Source organism: Halichoeres trimaculatus, unplaced genomic scaffold (assembly GCF_033239565.1).
Source record: "Halichoeres trimaculatus isolate MK-OKI-2021-1 unplaced genomic scaffold, fHalTri1.1 fHalTri1_scaffold_12, whole genome shotgun sequence".
NCBI classification, from domain to species: domain Eukaryota; kingdom Metazoa; phylum Chordata; class Actinopteri; order Labriformes; family Labridae; genus Halichoeres; species Halichoeres trimaculatus.
This window is the reverse complement of record NW_027437190.1, coordinates 26810412-26823721: the sequence shown is the minus strand read 5'-3', so window position 1 is coordinate 26823721 and position 13310 is coordinate 26810412. Positions and strand designations below refer to the sequence as shown.

Genomic DNA, 13310 nt, shown 5'->3' with positions numbered 1-13310 from the left:
CCTTACAATAATCTCCTCTTCGAATTTCAAGCTTTTTTCACTCCTTCTACCATTGGGTGGGCTGCGCAGATTCATCCTGAAGTATTCATTGGCTCCCCTGTAAGCTAATGTGACTCATACACTGAGCGGGTTGCTTGATGCGCCTGAAATACTTTTGATCTACAGGCCAAAAAGGCTTCTCTGGCTTTCTCTTTCAAAGTCCTCCACCAGGTTTCTCTCACTCATTAAAGGGAATGGATGGTGCTTAGCAGCTCTTGGATTAGCAAGAAAGAAGACAGAGAGTGCGAGATTTGCTCTTGGATGTGCGTAAAGTGGCTGCTATTTAGCTGCGTCTTAAATACTGATGCCATGACAACTCTCCTTCTGCTGCTGCTGCTCTGGATCTCTGCCATCTCCACAGCAGCACACTGAGGCTGGAAAATGGGGATGTAAAAGACGCAGCAGGCAGAGGGAGAGGTTATAGAAGAGAGGTAATAGACTTGTAATGCTTAGCGTCTACCTTTGAGATGAATGAGCAGTTCACAATGCAGCACCTTGAGAGGAATGACAGCATGTTCAAGCAGAGCTGTCATGTCTTATATTTAACTCTAGCGACTCTTTAAATATGGAAGAAAATAGAAATTTGTTCTGTAATTATAAATGTTCAGCATGGAATGAACGGAACATAGTACAAGCAAGTTCTATGGCAGCAGTAAACCGAGGGCTGCGAAAGAAGGCAGGTTGGACAGGAGGAAATGTGGGCAGGGGTGTTTTGTTCGGATACAGTTCAAGCCAAATGCTTGCACACTGTGTTGATTTTAAACTCAAAGAGGAGTCAGTTTGGTGGAGCCAACAAGTAGCAGATACATTTGGATTGGCAGCAGCAACCACAACTTCCTGTAAGGCTGAAATTCTTCCTTCGGCTCAAAGTTTTTTGTTCGACTTTACTAAAATAGGATCTTTTTTTCCCCTAAATGAATCGGTTTGTATGGCAATTTGTTACCTGACAGTGTTGAGAATTATGATGACCCAGGACATATTTCATATTCCAGATCATAGTATCCAGAATATTGCCAGGATCTGGATCATACTTTTACATCTGACAGAAATTATGGTGATCTTGTCTTGTATTGCTTTGCAAAGCAATCCGACCATTTATCATGGAGTTATATACACATTTTGAAAATGGTCCTATCTCACAATGATTAAGAATCCTTCAAAAAATTCCTGGATCCAGACGGTGATCCGGATCACCTTCAAAATGTAATCACTTCTTCCTCATCCCATTTTGAACATTTCCTGAAAATTTCATCAAGATCCATTCATAACTTTTTGAGTTATCATGCTCACAGGCAAACAAACAGACAGACTCTCCCAAAAACGTAACCTCCTTGGTAACTATGAGTGCTGGGAAGACATGCAATGGCTCAACACTTGGTGTCAAGATCATTGTCCACTGTATAAAACATGGGCAGAGTCTGGGTGATGTCAGCAGAAAGATCCTCAGAAGATATTTGAAGGTGTGGACTTGGCCTGCTGGTTGAGTCCCGCCCCCACAAAGCAGATAACCCAAGTTTTGCTTCCAGCCTTACACCCCCTTCCTGCATGTCATTCCCTCACTCACCCTCCTAGTTTCCAGCACGATCCACTGTCCTGTAGTTTCAGATTTGAATCTGTTTAAGTCCAAAATAATGTAAATTTAAAAGGAGAAAAAGATGTTTGAAATAATGGCATTACTAGATTGAAAATGTTAACTGATGCTGTGTCTCTGAGTCAGGTTTTGAGTTTCCCAGCAAACTGCACCTAGATGTCAGTCAGATGGGCGATTTCGACCCTAATTATGCAAATGCAAGCATTATTGTATTCATTATAATAAAAATTAAAACTGGTGAGCTTTGGTTCACTCCTGCACTGTGTGCATGAATAGACAACTTCTTTCTTTAGCCTTTGCAGCCAAACTCTAATAGTCACTCAGAGAACAGTAGTTTTTACACTTGTGTATGAGCTACATATTCTTATATAAATACTGAAGGTTCCAACTTTTAAGATACTTTTGCTGCTATTGTAATTTTTTTGACTAAACAAGGGCTGTTTGGACAAAAAGGATGACAAAACGGTGAATCACAGCGCAGCAGCACCCACAATGCCTCCACAGGAGTGCTGCTGCACTGCAACAGAAGAAGACCCTAGGATTGTCTGAGTCGGTGCTGTATTTAAAAAAAAAGAGGGTAAGAAAGAAATTTTGCAGTGCGTTGATGAATTTTTCCACTCAGCCCCCACCAAAAAACATAATACCTCTGTATAAACACTTGGAAAAAGGAAAGTAAGTTTTTTTTTTTATGTTGTTGTTGGAGGGTTCTGTTTGTGCTTTTCCTTTTTTATTTTCCTCTTACATGTTAAGAGAATTCTGAAAGAGGTGAGTAATGTTCCCATCTGCTTCAATGCTTCAACTTTTGACAAGAATTCTCAGAGCTGGTGATCAGGGAATATAAAAAGTGACGATCTGGGTTTGAAATGACTGCTTGCTGCAAAATCTGAAGTCGTTAACAGGTATTATCTCTGTAAAACTGTGTGAAGCTCACAGAGGTCAGTTTCTTGGAATGAGTATCCCAAACTTGCCGCCAATTACCTGCTACTATCTCAGGATTTTTAAGACATTAACTTTCAAAACTTGTTTCCAATTGCTTCCCAGCTTGATGAGATTGAGATTGAATATGCATAATTGCTGCTAACAAGTGCTGGCTGCTTGAAGGAAATGGATTTGAAACCATAAATGTACCTTGGCACAAGAGGTTCCAGCTCCCTCAATCTAATTCTGAATTGTGTTTGACACAGTTGGCAGTTAAGGAGAGGAACTAGCTGAAAAGTCAATTGTGTTTTCTGTTGGAGAAGTGTTAGCAGTCCAATCGCAAGCATCAACAAGTCGCAGAATTATTTTGCACCAAGCAGGCAGCCAGAAACAGGAAGCAGAGTGTGGAAAGATCCCTGTGGTGGTTTCGGAATCAGATAGACGTAATGAAAAGTGTTGGAGAGGAAAGACTCTGGGCAGTGAAGCGAATCATTTGGCATGGGTTTGTTGTGCCGGATGTGTTGGTGCTGTGGAGGTGTGCTGAAATAATTAAGACAAAAGTCAAGGTATTGAGCAAGATCACTGCTGCATGAGTTGCTTGTCTTGGACTTGTGAGGAGGCACGTGGCGATGATGTACTTGGAGAATGAAAGGCTTTTAACACAGAGAGGGTAACGTAGAGTATAAAAACTTTGAGAGTGAGCTTTGAAAGAACTGTGAATTTCTCTATGCCTGCTGTATCAACAAACCTGCCTTGCCAGTTTTCTCTGAAACTGAGCTATTCTGCAACAATGAACTACAATTCAGATTTCTGAAAAGTTTGGACACCTGCACAATGTTGATAAGATAAAACTAGTTGGTCCTAAATGATTTACACTCTATTTATTCCAATATACAGTGAGGAGCATAAGTATTTACACCCCCTGCGATTTTGCAAGTTCTCCCACTTAGAAAATAGGGAGAGGTCTGAAATGTTCAGCATAGATGCATTTAAACTCTGAGATACATAATTTAAAAAAAAATCTGGAATTAACATTGTATGGTTTTTTTTAATGATTTACTTGTATGTTAGTGGGGTTCATAAGTATTTGCACTAGAGGTCGACCGATATGGGTTTTTTGGGGGCCGATGCCGATGCTTTCCAAATTTGGGCAGCCGATGCCGATATGCATAGCTGATTTTTCCAATTTGATATTCAGGCCGATTGTTAAATAAATATATATTTATCACATTTTTGTGAAACGCAGCAATTTCTGAGCAACTAAAAGAAATCTATTACAACAAGTGGTGTCCAGTCCTCTGAACATTTATTCAGCTTTCAAAACAATGAAATATTTTGTCTGAGTAAACACACAATGTAACAAGCAGTAGTAAACATTCACACTCTTCTTAAAATGTCAAAAAAGAAATTTGAACTTATTAATATAATTTGAACAAAAGTATGTAATGTATCCAAGTGGTTCCACAAGTTTGAGGTACTCATCTTTTTTGTGCCTGATCAAAAATTGCATCATTTTATACAACGGATCAAAAATCGGCTTTTTAAAAGAAAATACGGCCGATGGCCGATAGAGACAAATGTCCAAATATCGGCCCGATATATCGGCCGGCCGATATATCGGCCGGCCAATATATCGTCTACCTCTTTGCACCCATGAGAAAATCAGTGCTAATATTTAGTGCAGAAGCCTTTGTTTGCAATTACAGAGGTCAAACATTTCCTGTAGTTCTTCACTAGGTTTGCACATACAGCAACAGGGATTTTGGCCCACTCCTCCACACAAATCTTCTCTAGATCTGTCAGGTTTAAGGGCTGTCGTTGAGCAACACAAAGTTTCAGCTCCCTCCAAAGATTTTCTGTTGGATTTAGGTCTAGGGACTGGCTAGGCCACCCCAGAACCTTCATATGCTATAGGGCTGCGAACTTAACCTGACACACCAGACAGACAGTTTCATGTATCCGCCACGGAAATATTTCACTAGTCCATCTGGGTAGCAGCTCTTCGGATTCGTTTTCAAAGGCGGGACCTTCAAAAAAAAAAAACAGCTGGTGATTGGATGACCGTTCTGATTGACACAATCACCACAGACCAATCCACATCAAGCCACAGTATGTTGTAGTTTATATGCACTGCTGCTGAGAAACGATAGACGAATAACTACAGGAACACAAGAAACAGCTGTGAAAAAAGCGTTAGACGACTGCTGTCGTTTTTGTTAAGTGAACTTTAGAATCAAAGGAACGCTGACAAGTACGAAAGTCTGCTGACGTCACGTCTGCTCGTCACTTCCACTGCTCCCGCAGCGTCCACCTCTCTTCCCTGATTGGGCCAGTTAGAATTTGGCATTGGTCAATGGAGCCTAGCAGGATGGGTCTGCAGGATTTCAGAAACTGAATCAGGCAGGTCTGCAAGGTTATTGTGAACTTCCCCACATTAAAAACAGAAATGACTCTATAATGGAAATAAACACATGGGCTAAAAGTCTCATTTAAAAAGCTGTACGCTGGTGTAACTTTACAATGCAATGAGAGCATCATCTATATACATGATCTAGACCAAGTTTTTCCAAACTTTTAGTCCATGAACTCCACAATAGCGGTGACCTGCTGCCAAAGGAGTACATTGGGTGTTTTATTGTGCTCTTGACATTTTTGGAATTGGGTTATACCTGTCGTGTCCTTCATTTTATCCCTAGCTCGTTACTTAAACAGTGATTTTGTGTAAAGCATCCCGTTCCTCCTGCCCATTCTTGCACATGCTCAGTCACTCAAACTCACTCCCTAATGGACTTGCTGACCAGGTGGCCATTCTGTCTCTCTTGCTCTCTTCTACTTCAAGATGATTGTCTGTTCCAATTGGCTGCAGCCACTCACAAGCCCTTGCTGACCTCAAAGAATCAGCTTCCTGCAACAAGGGCCAATTTTCCAAGTGGCTACACAGTGGTCGGGTAAATCACAGCTGATAAGAAAAAGAAAGTCGAAGCTCATACAGCAAAGGACAGGAGGTGGAGACAAAATTTCTGATTGGTCTTGCATGCAGTAATACAACTTTATTCTGAGGCATGGCTGTATATTGAAGATGTTGCTAAGTCGGTGCACCCGTCCCTGACCTTGGAATGAATAAATTCCTTGTGTGGTATCAGAAATAGAATCTTTTTGGCATACAGCCTTGAATTAGGGTAAAAATACGATGAAAGGAAAGAAAATGAGAATCAAACAGACAGTCTAGGCAGCTTTGGAGGTCTTAATTCTCTAAGTTTGTCCATAAATCTTTTATTTTCTTATATAATAGAAAATGAACAGCTTCTGTGCTTTTCTTCACTTTTGTTCAAGGAAGAGAGTACAAAGTGTTCCAAATGCAGAAATGTGTTCATGTTAATCAGACAGAATTTGTCTATCAGTTTTTAACATGTTTTATTTCCTGTCTCCATCAGCTACCAAACTGGGACCAGAGGCATTCAGATTTGATGCTGGAGCTGAAGCCACAGCAACGAGGCTGAGCGACAGATATTACATCCTTCGACCAGAAGTCATCGAGAGCTACATGTACATGTGGAGACTGACACACGACCCCAAGTACAGAGAGTGGGGATGGGAGGCTGTGGAGGTGAGAGACAATGGGGGTAACATTTATTCTCTAGCAAGGACAAAAACCCTCTCACATTTCATTATTGTTCTCTTTTGATTTTTTTCAACCAGAAGATCTAGGAACTGTTTGTCTGTGTTTCTATTACGGGCTGGAGACTAAGGTAGATAGTGTCAAGTAAGGCCAGTGATGTATTTAGAAACTAGGAAAGCACTCAGAGAGCGCAGACCTCCTCCAAGCATATTGTGGTTGTCACGCAACATTTTAGTCCTACTTTAATGTTATACTCCCTTTCAGCAGACTGTCTGCTACAATTTGGTGTTAGTTGCAGGTTTGTATGCTAATTTGTTACCTGTCAGTGTTGAAAATTATGATGACCCAGTACATATTTCATATTCTGGATCTTAGTTTCCAGAATATTGCCAGGATCTGGATCATACTTTTACATCTGTCAGAAATTATAGTGACCTTGTCTTGTATTGCTTTGCAAAGCAATCCGACCATTTATCGGGAAGTTATATACACATATGGTGAAAACAGCCCTATCTGACTATGATAAAGAATCCTTTAAAAAAAAGTCCTGGACCCAGACGGGGATCTGGATCCCCTCCAAATTCTCATCACTTCTTACATATCCCATTTTGAACATTTCCTGAAAATTTCATCAAGATCCGTTCATTAGTTTTGAGTTATGTTGTTCACAGACAAACGAACTCTCCCAAAAACATAACCTCCTTGGAGGAGGTAAAAATCTAAAAGCAATTGCAAGACAGGCCAGACCAGCAGAGAGATGCCTCCTTAACAAACCGCTTCAGTTAATCATTTAATACTTATCCGTTGTGAATATTTTGACACATGTATATAAGTATATAAAACTAAACTAGGATGTATTCCTGAGGACTTCTTCTGTCTTTCAGCAGCTGTTATAAACCTGATATCCACCGCCACTTTCTGGTGCAGGTCTCCAGTTTGCAGGCTCCCTCTTTAAACTATAACACTGGGACGTGACAGAGAAAAATGAAACATTCACACTATTAGGCTCAAAGAAGACGGTTGTCAAGGAGTTATTAAACCCAGTCAATCATTGCTGGGTGTAATGTTATCATACATAGAGGGTGAAATAAAAGCACTGTAGGGTTCCACCAATCAAAAACATTCAGCTTGCAGGCCTTGCTTGCGGGTTCATACGTTCGAAAAACACCTTAAGTTATTTTTACATTAACATCAGTCCTTTTCAAAAGGCTGCTGTAAAAGGTTTATCTCAGTTAGAAACACACTCCAGTTCATTTAACTGTGTTATAATCTGTCTGCTGATCCTGCCCAACAATTTTAGAAGTTAAGCTCAGTTTTTGGATTATATCTTATACCGAGGATGTCCAAAAGAAAATAAAAGATAAAAATATTGGATCAGACCAAACTGTGTTTTTCTCCTATCATAAAGAAGAAAGGACAAAAAAACAGGAAAAAATTCCTTTTCTCAGATCAATAAGTCAACAAGCCCCTGTCAAGTTGTAATTCCACAGTATATCTAAGTCAGAGATCTAATTTTGTAACCTATAGTCTGTCTTAACACTGGCTCAGCTGGTCTTATAAATTGTACTTACCTATTATGTCATGCCCCTCTAACACCCTCAATTACCCTAGGCCAGCTTCCACGCCTTTGTGTGGCACTATACATTAGCTTGTAGATCAGACAATCCCCTGTGCTGGAGGTGAAGGTTGTGCAGGGGGCACCATTATTAATGTGGCATCAGACAGGACATTAGCTGTAGTAAACTGCAGAGGGCTGGCATGATAGATTTAGCATTAATTTAGTTCGCACAGAAGAGGAGAGATCAGGCTGACGAGTTTGACGGGCCTTTAATTATCGGGCACAAAGGTTGAAAGCAGAGCACGACGCATCTCTTGGTGAACATCAAGCATTAACACGGCGAGGTCTTTGTTAATTAGCACGTATAAAGCAGGCCTTTGTAGCGGGGGTAATAATGTGCTAATCCGCTTGGCTAGTCCAGCCACTCTCCATTAGCCCCTGTCAGATGTAGCATAGCTTGAGCTTCCGTTGTGTGTCTTGATAAAGCTTTCACATCTTCCATCATTTCCTCCTTCTTCACATGTACAGAAACTGCTGTTGAGCAAGATTTTCACTTCGTAGAATACAACTGGGTTTCAGTCTGGGTTTCATATGCATGGTGCAGTTCGTCGAAGTGAATGAAACTTTAATAACTGAACTGATAGAGGGGAACTTTATGAAGTGGTCTTGACTCGGCTGCTCTGAAGGAAGTTGTACATATTTAAAGCTTCTGTCTCTTCCTGTCTGTCCTCTCAGGCCCTGGAGCAGCACTGCAGAGCAGAGTCGGGCTTCTCTGGGATCCGCGACGTTTACACCACGACAGTCAGCCACGATAACATGCAGCAGAGCTTCTTCCTCTCAGAGACACTCAAGTGAGTCCCGTATTCTCCACACACCTCCTTGCAGCAGATAGCTTTTTATCTCCATCCATAAACCACCAGAGATGTAGAGACAAAAAGAGGGCCGAGTACTGACTGATGGTGATTCAAGTATCTTCTGGTGTTCAGGAGTCATCTAAGGTAGTAACAATCATTCTGAATTGGAATTTATATGTTCTGCTTGTAAAAGAAACATGATGAGCAGGCGGGGGAGTGTAATAAGTCACCTCAATTTCACTTCTCTCATTCTTGAGCCCTTCAACAAGACAAACCATCCCCGAAAGCTAAGCTGCACCAAGTGTTGTAGACGTTAAGGAGCCTCTTTTTCCGAGGACAGAGAAATGTCACCAAACATCTTTTGATGCTTTTCAGAATCATGACAGATAAACTATGCTTGGAAATAATTTAGAAATACGAGAATCTGCTGGTAAAGGATCCCCATGGGACACTTGTGGTAAACTCTAGAAGGATGTTCGGGTCAACTGGTTGCTGAGTAATACTTGTTTAATTCTGTTTTGTTCATGTAAGAAATTCCCATGAAAAATAAAACATGCTGTCAGGATTTATTATGTAGTTGTGGCCAAAAAACTTGTCTTTGTTAATCCTTAAAACCCTCTCAAACACCCAGCGTCCTCTTTCTTTTATTTCTTTAAAATCAAAGCTCAAGGAAAGCCAAACTGAAAAAGCAGAAAGATAAAGCAGGAAAAGCTCAATTGAGGTCAGCAAAAAGGAAAACCTAATTTGAACTTTGATATCAATTCCAAGGATGGCCTCCGGCACCTCAACTTATGACACAGCCAAGCTCTCTGTTCCCTAAAGTTTTCAGTCTGAATGCTAAGATAAGCTGCTTGTTTGTTGGCTGGAGTCTCATATTTGATTCATAAACTTGAAAGTCATCCAACGAGTGTTTTTCAGTAATATTTCAGAAGTTTCCCAGCATCCTGTGATAACACTGAAAGTTGGAAACCTATAGAGGAGGTTGTTTTGTTTTTGTTTATTGAGCTTTTTTGTTGATTTGTTTCTTTCACACAACAGGACCAATCGTGTTAAGTTAAATCACAAATTTATAAAAATAGAAGCAGATGGTTATGATTGCAACACAAAAAGAATATGGTGATGTATTAGAATAGTGATATACAGATATAGAAATAGAGAATGGATATTGAATAGTCACAACCATTGGCTGCATGTCAGTATAAACAAGGGGTCTCCATCTCCTGTTTTTTTGTGTTGTTTCAACCATTCTGCTTGGCATATCACACTCTTAACTTACTGAGAAGCCCACAGCAGAATGAATTCTAGTTTTCAATAGAAGCAGACACTCGTGGTTGTGGAAAGTTCAATAAGTGACAAAAAAAAGTTAACTTTCTGGAGAACTGAAAACTTCCCCCCAAAAAAAGTAGTAGAGGCCAGACCGATGCTCAAAGCAACTGAGGTGCTGCACCTGGATTAAATAATAATAATAATAATACATTTTATTTATGGGCACCTGTCATGACACTCAAGGTCACCTTACATCACAATTATAAAAACTAGAACAATCAATTACATAAAAACAACAGAAGTGAGGATCGTGAGGTCAACCAGAAAAAGCTTTTTGAAACAAATAAGTTTTAAGCTGAGATTTGAAAGAAGAGAGACAGGTAATGTCCTAGATAGTTTGAGAAAGAGAGTTCCAGAGACAGGGGGCAGCACGGCTGAAAGCTCGGGACCCCATTGAAGATAGGCAGGGCAAAAGTGTAGCAAGGAGCATGGAGAAAGAAGATCGTAGAGTCCTGGAGGGTGTATAGGTTTGAAGGAGATCAGAAAGGTATGGAGGCACGAGGTTATTGAGAGCCTTGAAGATGAGGAAGAGAATCTTATGGTCAACGCAGTATTTGATTGGTAGCCAGTGCAGTTGGTGAAGAACAGGAGTGATGTGATTTGCAGAGGGGGTTCCAGTGATGATCCGGGCAGCCGAGTTCTGAACCAGTTGGAGTTTATGGAGAAGCTTGAGTGGTAGACCAGAGAGAAGGGTATTGCAGAAGTCTTAACAGGAGGTGACCAGGGTATTGACAAGGATAGCAGTGCTGGTGGGTGTGAGAGACGGTTGATAATACGAAGGTGGAAATGTGCTGACTCAGTGATGTTATTGGTCTGAGCTTCGAAAGATACGGTAATGTCAAAAGCTGCGTTTCCACCAAGCAGTCCGGGTTGGTTCAGTACGGTTTGGGATGGTTTGGTATAGTTAAGCCTGATCCTGTTGCGTTTCCACAGCAAATTGTGCCCTCTCGTGGTGGGCAGTGCGTAAGCCGGATACGAAGCCACAGCTGTTAAACAATAGCGTGACGCCGTAGCAGCTTACCCCTCTAATAAATCCAACAAAGAAGAAAAACGTGACACAGTAAACAAAGAGCACAGATGGAAGACATGCAGTTTGTCCTCTCTGTGATTGGCATGTAGCTCTTTGATACATTGTGCAATCAAGCTTTGTTTCAGAGAAGTTTGTGTTAAGAGAAATGCAGCCGCTGTTGGGGCAAGTGACGATTCTTTTGACCAATCAACCGTCTGCAGTGTTGTAGCTCCACCTTCCTAGAGCGGATCGGTTCAGTCTGGCACCTATATGGAAGGGTCCCAAAAAAGTAGGCCGACTCGTCTCGGTTTTTAGAGATCCGTCCCGGGATAAGTCAGCGGAAACGCTGCAAAATGCGCGCCGTACCAAGACAAACCGAACCGATCTGCTTGGTGGAAACGCGGCTAAAGATGACTTTGAGGATCTTTACTGTGGGGGAAGGAGAGACTGTGGAGTTTTAAAAAGTTAATGAAAAGCTGGGGGATTTTGCCAGAGTTTGTTTGGAGCCAACATTATCTCATGCACTGATTTTTAGTGTGTTCGATAAATGAGAGTCCACATTATGTTTGCTTGATGAATGATCAGTTGATTTACTTTCCATAACAAAAACCCACAAGTCACTCCCGCAGTACCCTGCTGCTTCAACGGTCAAAAACTGACCATAAATTACCCTAATTCATGAGAAACACAAATGTTAACAATATAATTCATAATCTGCCCCTACACCAGTCTTAAATAAGAAAGAACTAACTCTATTGAAATGTTGAAGTGTATTTAAGTTTTCTTGTTTGACCCTTTTTCCTTCTGTTAATGGAGGAGGTGGTCTTAGGACCTGCTCTGATCTCAGTCACTAGAGGGAGCTCTAAGAGTTTTGGATTAAAGTTTGATAGAATCAGTATGCAGCATACTGTAAACTAAAGATGTGTATAAAAACACAAGATGCTATGTAATTATGATATGGGAAATGCTGTGCTGTATTTCTGTAGGGTGTTGACTGTTAGTGATGTGACTCAATGGGTGTTCCCTTTGTTTCCCAGGTATCTGTACTTGCTCTTCTCTGATGACGACCTTCTCCCTCTGGAGGACTGGGTGTTCAACACAGAAGCCCATCCGCTGCCCATTGTCCGCAAGAACTGCCTGCAGGATGAAGCAACACAGGACAAGACAGTCTCTGAATAAGACTGAACTCAGAGACTTCTTTTTGCACAGTTTATGTGCAGACACACAGAGTCAGACAGATATCGCAAACACCAATTTAATGCAGGTTCAGAGTCTCTTCAGGAGCTTGTTATGGACTCTCAAATTCCTTTCCAGTAAAGGATGTTGTCGTTTTATGCTGTGATTGTATATCCTTTCGCCGGGTTTTACTTCCTGCTGGCACTTCTTTTTTGTGGACAATCAAGACAAACATGACTTTCATGAAAAGAGCACCTTTTTCTTTCCTTCTTTCCTCTGTGAGGAAACCAGTATAACTTGCAGACCCAAATGTACGGGAGGAGGGTTGAACTATGGGCCATATTGTTAGAAAGAGAGAGAAACGTATAGAAAACCACTTGAGTTTTGCTCTTTGAGTTTTGTTAATCTTTGGTGATGAATGATTACTTTCTATCTCATCATTACATCTTTTCCTTTGTGAGTAACTCTTTGACCAAAGGTTTCTTTGCATTTCTAGTTCCCTCTTTTTTCCCGTAACGTGTTTTTGGTGAGATTTAACTGAAAGTAAAGTTTCTAAAAAGGATTGAACTATTGATAAATGTACAGACAAACACAAAATGTGATCCTCGAAGCCACCTCTAAACTGATGTTGATGTCATGTTTCTTACTGAAACAAGCTTGAATGATTTTTTTCAAGTGAGGAGGTGTCGGGAAAGTGGCAGTGTCTTATGCATCCAGGGACCATTTATTAAAAGAGGTGAAGTTGGGTTGTTTTTCCGCTGTATGTTCGGGTTGTTTAGCGAGCAGGGTGATGCTTTCTCAGTCCTCTCAGCCTTTAAAGTCAAAGTGACAAATGCTCTGTCAGTTCACTGGCTGTAGCACACACACACACACAAAAAGAAAAGAGGAAACATTTCCGAGCCGACTTCAAATGGGTTTTCCTGTTTCTGTTGTACTTCTTCTGCCTTTACATGTGAATCCATACAGCTGCCAATAATGATGTTTGAGGCTGTGAGCCAGAGAGATGACTGCGGGGACGGGTTTTCATTTTCATCACTGTTCTTTTCATCACCGCTGTCCTGCACAGTTGTGGAGCGAATGTGCTGTACATACAGATGAAGTGAGTGAACCCTGTATGAGCTTGTCTTGATTTGATTTTGTGATTTTTTTTTCTCTCTGAACTTCAGTGGTTATTTTCTCTGGGTTCTCTTTTGATTTGCTTCCCTCAGGTGTATCAGTAA

General features: G+C 41.0%; 1 protein-coding gene across 2 annotated transcripts in view; it reads left to right on the top strand.

Annotated features, from left to right (window-relative positions):
* Positions 1–12960, top strand: part of LOC141800895 (mannosyl-oligosaccharide 1,2-alpha-mannosidase IA) — a 264860-nt gene extending 251900 nt beyond the window's left edge. For both annotated transcript variants that reach the window (XM_074683747.1, XM_074683748.1), the window contains exons 10-12: positions 5983–6155; positions 8461–8576; positions 11952–12960. In XM_074683747.1, coding sequence (XP_074539848.1) covers positions 5983–6155; positions 8461–8576; positions 11952–12093 — 431 coding nt within the window. In that variant the 3' untranslated portion in view covers positions 12094–12960. The remainder of the gene's footprint in view (positions 1–5982; positions 6156–8460; positions 8577–11951) is intronic.
* Positions 12961–13310: the final 350 nt, after the last annotated feature.